The 12,152-nt window shown below is 61.9% G+C and overlaps 2 protein-coding genes across 2 annotated transcripts; both read right to left on the reverse strand.

The window, feature by feature from the left end:
* COLE_04187 (uncharacterized protein) lies at positions 1–2,468 on the reverse strand (the record flags this gene model as incomplete). The annotated part of the gene is made up of 3 exons (XM_018425079.1): positions 1–2,065; positions 2,235–2,314; positions 2,346–2,468. 3 exons carry the CDS (start codon positions 2,466–2,468, stop codon positions 1–3), a joined length of 2,268 nt encoding a protein of 755 aa, XP_018282738.1.
* Positions 2,469–3,370: 902 nt separating this feature from the next.
* Positions 3,371–10,052, reverse strand: COLE_04188 (uncharacterized protein; the record flags this gene model as incomplete). The annotated part of the gene is made up of 6 exons (XM_018426287.2): positions 3,371–3,504; positions 3,550–5,740; positions 5,775–6,317; positions 6,354–9,476; positions 9,515–9,827; positions 9,961–10,052. The coding sequence occupies 6 exons, from the start codon at positions 10,050–10,052 to the stop codon at positions 3,371–3,373; spliced, it is 6,396 nt and encodes a 2,131-aa protein (XP_018282739.1).
* Between the last annotated feature and the right edge of the window lie 2,100 nt (positions 10,053–12,152).

The raw sequence follows: 12,152 nt of genomic DNA on the forward strand, positions 1-12,152 counted from the left end.
CTACAGGCTGACCTCCTCCAGCGCCTCGGCAATGTCCTTGCGCTTGAACGTGGCCGCCGTGGGCGTCACCACGTGCCCGTGCCCATTCGGCGGCGACGCCGTCCCTCGCTCGTCCTTCTCGAGCAACGCGCCTTCACTATCAGCCGACATCATGCTGTCGCCTCTGGACGGCGTCATCACGCCCGTCGGCGTTACTGATGAACGGCGCCGGTCGTTCGCGCCTCTGATTACCTCCCGCTCGTGCCAGTCCTCCGGCACGGGCGAGACGGATCGGTACCCCACAACCGGCTCGGGGCGGCGGATCGCGGCCTCAGCTACCGCGGCCAGGTTAGGCGGAAGCGCCGACGGGGAGGGGGCGCGGAGCGGCGGCGTCGCGATGGGCGAGACGAGGGAGCGGTGCGCCTCAGATGATGACGACGAGGACCACCGCTGTGATCCAGAGCCCTGTCGATTTGGTTGAGGAGGCGAGGCGGTCGAGCCCGGCCGCGACGTCTGCTGCGCCGGAGGCGGGCTCGTCTGCTGCGCCAGTGGCGACGGAGTGCGCGACATGCCCAGCAGCGAGGGGGAGCGCGTGTCCCGCCGCTGCTCGATTGGCGCCATACTCAGCTTGTCCTCCAGCTGCTGCTTCTCCTCCTCCACTGCGCTCATTGGCGGCGTACCAAACGCCTCCATCCGCCCACCCTCGAGATCAATGTCCACCATCTCAGCGTCGAGCGACGGTGAGATGTTATGAGTCCGTCGCCGGTTGGCGACGTTACTCGTGGCGTCGAGATTCATCACCCACCCGCCCCGCATACCTCGTGCTTCAGCGTTGGCCACAGCCTGAGCTGCCTGTACATCGGCGCGCGTCGGCAAGTCAAGAACTGCCGCCGGCGGTGGGGGGCGCGAGCGACGCTGCTGTTGGCGACTGGATGACGCGCGATGCGAGGGCGGCACGAGGAAGTCGGTGGCCGCGGTAGACGACGTGCTCGGTGAAGTTGTTCCCGACGTGGGCGACTCGAGCGGATGGCTCGTCATCGTACTCCGCGTGGGCGTGCCCTTGGGGTGGAGGATACGGGGGATGGCCGAGACTTCAGGAGACGTCGGCGGAAGGAGGGTCTGACTGTCTTCCCCGCCCTGCGGAATCGCGGGAGAGTGTTCGGGTGACGCAGCGACAGCCGCAAGAACGGGAATCTCAGAATCGGCTGTTCGTTGGTTGGCGCGGATACCGGCGACCTCGACGCTGTTGCGGGCCGACTCCTTGCCTTTGCCTTTTGAGGACTCCTCGTGGATCCGGCGGGCCTCCGCGAGCCCTCGCTCAATCTCCGTGACGTCCATGCCAAGACCCAAGCCCTCCCATTTGCGTACGCTTTTGTCCCACCACGCCTCGAGTACGTTCCAGCCCTTGTACTCGCCAGTGAGCCGCATTGTGTGGCCACCGTCACCGTAGACGTTGGCGCCAGAGTACGAGCTGTAACCAATCTCTTCTTCGTCGTCCGACGTTTTGTCGACCTCCCAGCCTTCGTGGCTCTCGAACTCCTCGACAACGCTCGACACCCACTTGGCCCATCCCGACTCGCCCTCGCCGCGCCACAAGACACACTTGCGGTCAAAGTCGCGGCCGAAGATGATCGCCTGGCCCCACTGGCCCTGTGCCCCTGGGTCGAGGTCGACACCAACATAGTTGCCCGACCGGTCGGACAGCAGTGGCAGCCAGCCCTTGCAAGCGTACAGGCTCTTCACCCACTGGGGGGGTATAGAGGCCATGGTCGCAAGCACGGCAGGATTGCTGCCTGTCGATGGGTCGGCCTCGGCCTGGCGCCAAAAGTGCCATTCCCTCATGACCTCGTCGAGAGGAAGGAGATAGAGCCCGTAGAAGATGCCAGCGCCGTTTGATTCGAGGTCCTGCCCGTCCACCACCGAGAAGTATTCGCGCACCGCTGGAGGCAGCGGCCCCCCGAGCTCTTGCTCGATGCTGGCAATAGTTGCCTGCGACGCGGGTGGGTTAAGCGAGTCGAGGAGCTCGGGAAAGTCGTCAACGAGCGCATTGCGCAAGCGGTGGAAAGTGTGTGACAAAGGTGGGTGTCTGTGCGTCAGCGCATGCACAAGCAAACCACGGCGAGGACAACGGGCATGTGGCCGACAAACACCTGCGAGGTGCGAAGGAGCGCGGGGGGCCCATGGGTTGGGGGGCACAAGGGAGAGGGTGGAAGGGGAGGATGAACGGGGGTGGGAAATGGGGGGAGGTGGCTCACTGTTGGGCCGTCTTTGGAGGGTACTGCCCCGACTGCGGCTGGTAGCTAGTGCGCCGACTTGGTCCAGGAGTTGCGTCGAGCTGCGTGAGCGCAATCAGGCGGAGAACTTACTGCGCCCGAGCCGGGATTCAAGCCCTGTGTGTACTGTGTCGTGGGGAGCTGGAACGAGTCTTGCGAGTTTGGGCGCGGCTGCGCGCGCCCAAACATGGACGAGAGGGACTGAAAGAAGGACATCTGTTGACGGGGCGGAGGGATGAAGGACGGGGGATGGAGGACGAAGGAGAGATGCGCCGCGAGTGCGTGGAGCGAAGCACATACGCATACGCCGAGCGATAAGGATGAGGGTCGATCACAAGATGGACGTGGAGGCGCAGATCGAAGAGTTGGGAGCGGGCATCAGCACGAGTCTATGGGGCAAGCGCGAGCTGACAGCCGTGGCAACAAGCGGTGCCGCAGCTGCTCTTGCTATTCAAACTGCGGTTGCATTCAATCCACGCAGACTTACAGTTGCCCAGTATTAGGACTGTCGCCGCGTGGCGGTGCTCGTCCGTGCGATGGCGACGGGGACGGGGACGGAGGTGAGTCGTGGATAGGCTGCAGAAGAGATGAAGACGGAGATGAGGCTGCAGAGCGGAAGTGCGGAGGGGGAAAGGAGATGGGGAGGCGAGATGAGGGAAGCGGAGCGCGTGAGGGTGCCAGAGTCGAGGCCGGGGGCCGAGGCGAAGGCGGAAGCGGAGACGGAGACGAGGGCGCGCAACTCGAGTGCGAGTGAGAGCGCGCCAATGGAGCGGCGCGGATGAGATGAAGAGTAGAGGGTGTGAGGAGCTCGAGGAGATGAATGAGGACGGATGAGGAAGGTGCTTGATGCGACACGACGACTGGGGTGGCAGTGCGGAGCAGGAGCTGGCACCTTCACTCACACTCAGGGCAGAGGGAAAGGGGAGAGCGCGTCGTATCACTGCCACGTATTTATCTTCCCTGACGCAGGCGCGACCACCCTCAAATTCCGTTACACGCCAAGACTAGAAACACATCTCCTCAACTGCCCAACTGCCTAAATCTATTTGAAACAAGAGACATAAACGTACATGCTTTGCAATAATGCTAGTCTACTGATCCGCACACTCGCGGCCCTTCTACTTCTTACTTGCTGCTTGCATCGCACCACTGAACAGCCGGTTGGCGGCGCCCTGGCGTTCGCGGCCCCCTCCATGACGGCTCCGTCGCTTGTGACCTGGCGATCCCTCGCGCGAGCTGGGCGCACCGTCCGCTGCCTGTTAGCTTCGCCACGGGACAGAACCGGTACTGGACTCACAGTCTAACGGACGCTTGCGGCTCTCTTTCTCCTGCACGGGAGCGGACGCCGACGACAAGCCCATGCGCGCCATAAGCGAGCTGCCGGCCTGCGTTGGCGGCATCAGCTCTCTCTGGCCGCCCTGCCCGCCAGGTCCGCCATTTCCACGACCACCCAAGTCACGACCACGGTCGGAATGATTGCGCCTCAGCTCCCGGGGATGGGGCGCAGAAGGCTCGCGCCCAGCAGGCGGAGCATCACGAGACGGGGCCTGCGTTTGCTCACGAGGAGGCAGCGGAAGCGGCGCCGGAGCTTTCACGGGTAAACGCGGCGGTTCAGCGGGAGCTGGCTCTGGCCGCCTCTCCCTGTCAGGCAAGGGTGCGCCGCGGGGTCTGTTAGGCAAGCTTGACGGCCCAGTAGGAGGGTCGCGACGTCCCCCGGCAGACTGCGATGGTGCAGACGACGCAGGCTCGGCCTGGCGAGGCGGCGATGCCCGGGCGAAAGGCGCAGAGCGATCGACACGTGGTGCCTCACTGGGCGGAGGGCGCTCAGGTAGGGCATCCTTACGCGGAGAGCGGTTGCCGGCGGGGCGGTCCTCCTTTGGCGGCGAGCGGGTGCCAGCGGGGCCTGGAGCGGCTCCTCTGGGTTCCTTAGGCGTGTCGCGCGTGCGCGGTGTCCTGTCACCATCTCTCTCCTGGAGCTGAGGAGGCTCATCACGGCGAGGGGGGGCGTCCCGGCGTGGCTCCTCGCGGCGCGCCTCATCTCTCCGCCGGCGGTCGTCCCTTCGCTCTTCCGCGCCATCGGGCCTCCGGTCACGGCGGTCGTCAAACCGCACGGGACTACGCATGTCGCGGCGGTCGCCTCGGTGAGGCGGACCGTCGCGCGGAAGCGGCGGAAGGTGGTTCGGGTTGGGCTGATCGCGAGGATCGCGAGGGTCGCGAGGGTCGCGCGGGTCGCGTCGATCGCGCATGCGGCGGTCGCGGTCGTCAGGCCTGCCCTCGTTGCGTGGCAAAGGCCGGTCCTCATTGCGAGGCAAAGGCCGGTCTTCACTGCGGAATGGAGGTCGGTCCTCGTTGCGAGCCGGAGGGCGGTCCTCGTGGCGGGCAGGGGGGTGGTCCTCGTGGCGAGATGGAGGTCTACCATCATTGCGGGGGGGAGGACGGTCCTCATTGCGAGAGGGAGGCCGTTCCTCGTTGCGGGACAGAGGGCGGTCCTCCGTGCGTAAAGGTGAGCGCTGGGGCATGCGCACATCGCGCTCGGCTCGGCCGTTGCGGTTTTCGCCAGAAGGAGCAGGAGCGTTGTTCTCAAGCGGCCGCTCGTCGCGGCGGCGGTCGCGGGCGTCGCGCCCGTCCCTGTCCCCGCGCCGGTCCTCCCTCGAGCGGGCGCGCGGGCGCTCGTCTACACGGCGCTCTTCGCGGTACCGCTCTTCCCTTCCTCTGGGGTCGCGCACAGGCTCGTCGTTGCGAGGCTCCAAGCGGCGATCCCTCTCGCGCGGGTCGCGGGCGTCGCGCGGTGTGCGGTCGCCCCTCTCATCGCGCCTTGCGTCGCGGTCGCGGCCGCCACGCTCTCGACGCTCCCGTTCCCCGTCCCTGCCCCGGTCCCGCCGGTCGCGCTCTTCCTGCCGCCTCGACCGCTCCGAGACACGGCTGTCATCCGTGCCGGCACGTGTCCGACGATCGCGAGGCGAGGACGCCCTAGGAGTGGATGCACGGCTGTCGTCGCGAGGCGTCCCAGGTGCCGAGCCGGGGCCTGGCGCCAGCGCGCCAAACCTACGCGCACGCGCCGCGGCACGCGCGTCCTCAACCGACGGCTCGGGCGGGGGCGCCATAGAGCGGTCGGTGGGGGCGGAGGGCTCTGCCTGCGCTTGTGGCAGAGGCGAGGTTACAGCCTCAGGCGCGGCGTTGGCCGCGGCCAACTTCTTGTTTCGTGTACCCATCTTCGCCTCGAGCCGGGCACGCAAAGTAGCCGCGTCTGAGGACGGCGGAGTTCCGGACGGTGCGCTGACCGGGGCCGGGGCCGCAGCCTCAGGCTTCACATCCCCGGGCGCATCAACGTCCATTTTGGTATCGGCATCAGCGGCAGACTTGGAACGAGCCTCCTCTTCCGCCTGTGCGCGCTCTTCCTCCTCCTTCTTCTTGCGCGCTTCCTCCTCCGCCTTGGCACGAGCCTCAGCGGCGGCTTTGGCCTGCAAATCCTTCTTACGCTTGCCAGCCTGTTGTCAGCGACGGTGCAACTGTCCAACTTACGGGGGAGAAGTCAGCCTCCTTGATACACGGTCGGTCGATTCTCCGCTTCTTGAGCTGCGACTTGTACGAGTGGAGAGCCGGCTTCATGTCCGCGGTGACAGTTCCGTCTGTGCTTTGCAGCAGGTCGCTGACGGCTTTCTCAATCTTGACGGCGTGCTCGTCGATCATCGGGAAAAAGGGCAGAACTTGCAGGGCAATCTGGAGGGCATTCTTGGGTGCGCAGAAGATGCTCTCTGAAGACCAACAAGCCAGCAGTGCGTTCGTGAGTCCGGCGTGCATCTTGGCGAACTGGTCGCGGAATCCGTCGTAGGTCATCGGGCGCTTTGGCTGACCGGGCTTGACCCTGTAGAACATGCCGTGCTTCGAGTACTCCGGAGTGCCGTCGGTAGTCGTCGTCATCCCAAGCGCCTCGGTGTTGTACCTGTCCTGGCTCTGGTGCCATGGGTCGAGGTCCTCGAGCATTAGAAGGAGCGCACGGCCGAGGTTGCGGGCCTCAGACTCGGTGCTCTCGTAAAGCTTAGATGCCATGCTGTCCTTGAAGAACTGGTGTCAATGTGAATCTTCTCAGGGGTGACTCACCAGGTTGTAGCCGTGGATAGTGGAGAATCCGGGCACGTCGATATCGTGCAACAGGCGAATGAAGCGCGCAACGTAAATAGCGTCGGCCGGAGTCTGAGTCGCACGGAGGTAGAAGCAATAATCGTGGAGAAGGTTTGGAAGCGCCCCGTCCTGGCCCATCTCAATGCACTTGGCAAACCAGTGGTGACTCTCGTCCCGGAGATCGACGTGAATGCGCTCAACGTGCTGCTTCTGTGTCTCCTTCTCGGCATCTAGCTCCGCACGGCGACGCTTTAGACGTTCGAGCTCCGGCTGCGAGTTCTTCAGATTCTTGTCCGCCGCAACGAGGGCCTTGAGCTCGCGGATGATCTTGTCAATGTTTGTGAGCGCCGACTTGTACGCGTCTTCATTGAAGGCAATGTCCGAGATGCGCAGCGAGTTGAAGCGGACCAAGAAACCGGGCCCCAGCCTGATCCGCGCCCCGGGGTCCAGGAAGGAGGCGGCATGTTCCACTGTCTCGTTGAGGGCAGCTGGCCACCAGCCAGACTCGGAGTCAACGTCCATGCCATTCCCAATGACATTGCCGTTCGCGTGACTGCTCTCCGCGTGGTGCTTGGCAAGAGCCGAACGAAGCTTGGGGCGCAGGATAGCCCAGCACATCTGCTCGTCGATGTTCCCGTCACCCTGCAATTCCCTCAAGCTCGGGATTTGGTCCGCACAGCCGAGTTCAGAGAGCCGGTCTGAGACAAAGCCCAGCCACAAGGAGAATATGTCCCGCGTCGAGTCCTTGAGGTCGCTCATAGCTTTAATCGGGCGACCTGGCTGGTACATCAGCGCCTCAGTCGCGAGGCGGCCGAGGCCAACAAGAATGGGGACTGCCATCCGAGTATCAATGAGCGCCTTTACGAGGCGGGAAGCGCTCTTTCTCGAAGCCCAAATAAGATCTTTTGAGCGGATAGGCTTCCGGTTCTCGTTGCAAGTGTTCTCGGATGCGTAGAATGACTCGCGCGTCATCTCGGGCCCTGTTGCGTAGCTCTTGAGTTGAGCCGTAGAGATAGCGTGGTTTTCGACGATCTCCTCGCCCGTCATGCCCGGAAGAAACTTCTCAATGAGAGGGAGCACGAACCACTCGTGATTCTTGATGCCGCTCGCGATGAGATGCAGGATGGGTTCAAATGGAAAGACAAACGAGCGGTTGATAATGCCGATGAAACTGGCCAAGTTTTCGATGCTCCGTGTCTTGACGAAGACCGAGTCCGGGCTGTCACCGGGAGCCACCTTGGTGGACGCGATCATGTCGAGCCAGGTGAACACGGCGACCTCTTTACTAAGAGCGCCCGAGTAGCGTGCGACCTCCATAAAGAACTCGCCAATGTTCCCAACAATGCCGTATGACATGACCTGGCCGTTGCCACGAGTCCAGAGTGCAAGGGGATTGCCGTGGCCGTGCTTGGCGAGCGCACGGGCGGGACCGCGATCGGCAGTGGCTCCGCCAGTGGACTGGCCAGGTGCTGACTTATTCGCGGTGACACGCTGCAGCTCCGCCTTGACATCGCGATCGGCCCGATTGGCTGCATGAGCAGCCGGCAGGAGGGCGTTGCGATCCTTGATATTTGTCGTCGCATCGCGCCACTCGCCAAAGAGGCTCGAGGTCGTAGGCCAGTCAAAGTGGCAGAAGATCTCGTAAACCTCCAGCGCAAACGGCGCGCTGGCGGTCTCGGAAACGTTAAGCGCTGGCAGGATCGTGTTGCGAATGAGGCCGCGCCACGGGGCGAGCTCCTTGGTCGTAAGCACAAGCGCCGCCCTCTGGTCGTAAGTAAGATGAGCAATGTTAAAGCCCTTTTCCTTGACCTTGGTGAGGCGCAGCTTGTGGAACTGCAAGGAAATGATACGACAGACACGGCACATGAGCTCGCTATCGCGGCCGGCCAGGCCCTTCAATAGCGAGAACCACCGCTCGCCCTTTGTGTGTATTTCCTCAGGCTCAGCCCAGACTTCCAGGCCTTCGGTCCACCTGTCGTAGAAGAAGCGGAACTCGGTCGACGGAGTGGAGGGCGGAGTGGGGACAAACATTGTGTTGACGACTTCCCGGGTGTTCGGTGTCAAGTCGATGTCATCCCCGAACCCAGTGGTCGGCACCAGCCGAGCGCTCAGGTCGCTGATGTTGTAGTTGAGTTTGCGAATGATGACATCCGCAACAGCAGGGTACGCACTGACAACCCAGGGGTACTGCCCAAGAAGGTAGAGGGAGAAGTTAGACTCGCCGACTGCCAACAACGCCTGGAGGAGCAGCATCTTCTCGTCCGTCTCATCCTCCTTCTCTTTGACCTCGGTAGGCGCGCTGAGCGCGTCCGAGCCTGCAGCAGGCAATGTGTCGTCCACGAGGACAGTGTCGGTAAGAGCATTCCTTGTGCTTGATTTGGAGCGCATAGCGTCCCCAAAACGCATTTCGTGGTTGGGCATCTCTTCGTCACTCGGACTCAAGGCAGGCAGGATATGACCGGGTTTGACGAAGCCGTACTTGATAAGAAGTGCTGTGAGGAACAGGAGCCCGATCGGAGCGTCGCCAATCTCCTTCCTCCGGTATCGGTACCATCGCAAGCGGAATGCGAGCGTGCGCGAAAGCATTGTGTCGTCGTCGGGGCTAACGTCAAGCGCATGCCTGATGCGCTCGGTTTGTGTAGCAACATCCTCGTCCAGACGGTGAGGCGCAGGTGCATCCTTCGGACCGAGGCCGGCCTCGCGGAAGACATCCAAGAAGAAGCGCCAGTGATTTTCAAGGTGCAACGAGGCGACCTCGAGAAGGACGTCGTACACGCGGACAGGTGCGAGGGAAAAGAAGCCAATAAGCTCGCGCGCGCTCGCCCAGACCCGCCGGGCGCGCTCCGCACGCTGTTCATCGCTCTCGGGTTCGGTGCGAAGCGCAGCCGGGCCAGTGAGGAGGACAATGAGGCGTGACCAACCTTCGCTGTTTTCGCGGAGGAGGTTGGTCGTATGCTGTTTATAGTGTACACTGGTATGCAACCGCGCGAGACCGCGACGGAACATGTCGACATTGCGTGGGGTTGGGTGAAGACGGAGGGGGATAAGGTTGGAAGGAGTAAGGATGAGATTCGCGAGGTGCTGTGGAAGCACACCACTTTGCTGCTGTGAGCTTGTTGCGCGCGCGGCCATTCACTCACCACAAGGCTGGCAAGAACCTTTGAGCACTTCTCCGAGCTCTCGCTGTCGATTGCGCCCGGGTCATTCGGGACGAGGTCGTCGACATCTTCTCTGATGAGCTTGATTGCATCGGCGGTTTCGAGGACGGCTGTGGCAAGCACCTCTATCCTCTCCTCGTCACCGCCAAGGCTCTCCAAGGCCTCCTTGATAACGCCAGTAACGACATCGGCAGAGAGGGTTGATGTGAGGAGAGTGAAGATGATGTTGGCGAGCTCGATGGTCTTGGTCGGCTCGCGCGCGGCTGCAGCCGTCTGTGCCGCGATGGCAGAAGAGCTGAATGTAAGCATGGCAAAGTGAAGAGAGGTGAGGTGAAGGATGGAAGAGCACGAGAGCGGCAAAGGATCAGGCGGATGTTTAGTTGAGGATGTGTGATTTCAGAGACAATGGGATGGCGCGGTGAACGTACAGTGGATTGGAAGTGCCAGCGCCGTTGAGCAACGCCTCCATGGCAGCCGCCGCCGCCGCCATTGCGTCGTCGCCCGCAGGCCGTTCACTCATAATCTTTGACGTCGGGGTTGATCACACTGAGCTAGCGGTCAGTGAGGAGAGATGAGTGTGTTGAGTCGCGACTGATCGACTTCGTTGTTCCAGTGGGACCTTGGGTGGCGAGCGCCCATGGGATCAAATACAAACAAATGCCCCGGATAAATTGGTTAGGTGGAGGTGCTCCACCCTCCCAGCAGTGGATATCGAGGCCATTATCATGGCATCGACGATCGGCGAGCGCTTTATATATGCAAGCGGACGGCAAATGCAGGATAGGTGGACATGAGAAGGTGAGTATCAGTTCCATATGACTGATTGCGTGAGACACGCACCGCTTTGGAAGCTTGATGGGGCGCAGGATTCTCTGGGGCTATGCGAGCGTGGTGTGTGAGGAGTAGTGTTGACTATCCTTTGAATTCTTTTCATCCTTGCGGCCATGATAACAGTGTTGACAGCGCGACAGCTGCTACATGCTACAGATGGAAGGTGTACCTTTGGTTGTGCCGCAGCGTTTGCGGCAGCGCAGCAGGGATGTGCTCGAATCGCCAACTGAGCGGCATATCCGTGACATACGCCCCGATCGACCAGAGGTTAGGTCACTAATCTTACACACCCTGCGACAGGCCGTGTACCGTTAGAGGCGCGGGTTCAATCCCCGCTCGGGGCTGCTTTTGGCGTGCATCTTGCTCGCTGTGCGATGTGATGCCCGGGGAGAAGGCGAGGGGATGGAGGTGGTTGGAGGCCGACGTTGAGCAGGCTTGGGTGGTGCTCCGAGTTGGGGCGCAAGGAAGGGTGAGCCACCCAAGGGCCAGGGCCCGGGCGCCTTTGGGCCCTCATCTGCGCCGGCCGCAAGAGGGAGATGGGGGGCGACGATGACATGTGGGGACGTCGAGGTTCTTCGAGGTCCGAGGAAGGTATTGAGATGGTGTTGGCAACGACCACTGCGCGGCGGCCCTCGGCGATCAGCGAGGCGATTTGCGATGTCAGTTGCTTCACTTGATATACCTGGTGAGCTCTTTCTGACCTGCGAATAGTTAGCTAATCAGTGATAGCCAAAGCACACCAAAGTTGGAACACATGTGCTTTCAGCTTCAAGCTCTCCAAGGCCGCCTGGTTAGCAAATGTCTGCAGGCCGATGCTGCATACAGCCCGAAATATCGAGATGTCGTCTGGAAGGGACGCCACGTGGACAGGCACGGACGCCTGCCTGACGCTGATCTGCTCAGACCTCTCGCCCTCATAATCATAATATCATGATATCGTTGCACTCACACCTCCTGGCATACTGTACAAGTGATGACAGACAGGGGGTACTCTCCTCCTTTTAACTCAAGCTTTTAACATGGATTGAGCCGGGTTCGTGCTGGGAGTGAGAGTACATTCAATATACAAGTGCCGCACTTGCCATGTCGCACTCGGCGCACAGGCACGACTGAGACGCGGCGACAGGAATGCCAGGCACAAAATGGGATCGCTGGGGCGGATGAAAAAAAAAAAGTCTAATAAAACCTTTGGACGATTGGGCGATTATCCTCAAATTCGCCACCCAGGCCGCCCCAGGGTGCAAGGGCAGAGGACGCGAGGAGCAGCCGGAGAGCAGGAAAGGGCCGAGAGGAACTGTAAATTGCACGGGGCGGGAGAAACGGGACGCGCTCCTACGGTGGGTGGGCGGCATGAGCGGGCAGCTACGGTGGCCTACTGTACTACTTAGGTTGGCAGAGCACAGTGCACCCGCGCAACAAGCACAAGCGCAACGACACCTCAGCAACCGTCCTCTCTCCTAGTCCTCTCATCGACATTTCTCTCTTCTTCATCACTCCTTTACTCACCATCACCACCCCCATCTCAAGAGAGGACGTGAGTTGTCCCGATCCCATCATCACAAATTCCCCGGGGCGTAGGTCATGGAGTGTGACACGTTCGTCTCGTCCACAAGTGTGACCCTCGCCGAACACGCCCTCCCTCGGCTCTCGGCCCTGCACCGCTGTACCGCCTGCACTCACCTGCTCCCTCCACCACCACCCTCCGCCGCCGCGCGCCGAATCTTCATTGTGTCTTTGCCACTAACTCCAGCTTCCCCCATCCTCTCACCCCCCTCCCCCCGACCAGTGC

The sequence above is a fragment of the Cutaneotrichosporon oleaginosum genome (genome assembly GCF_008065305.1).
Source record: "Cutaneotrichosporon oleaginosum strain ATCC 20508 chromosome Unknown ATCC20508_contig03, whole genome shotgun sequence".
NCBI lineage: Eukaryota > Fungi > Basidiomycota > Tremellomycetes > Trichosporonales > Trichosporonaceae > Cutaneotrichosporon > Cutaneotrichosporon oleaginosum.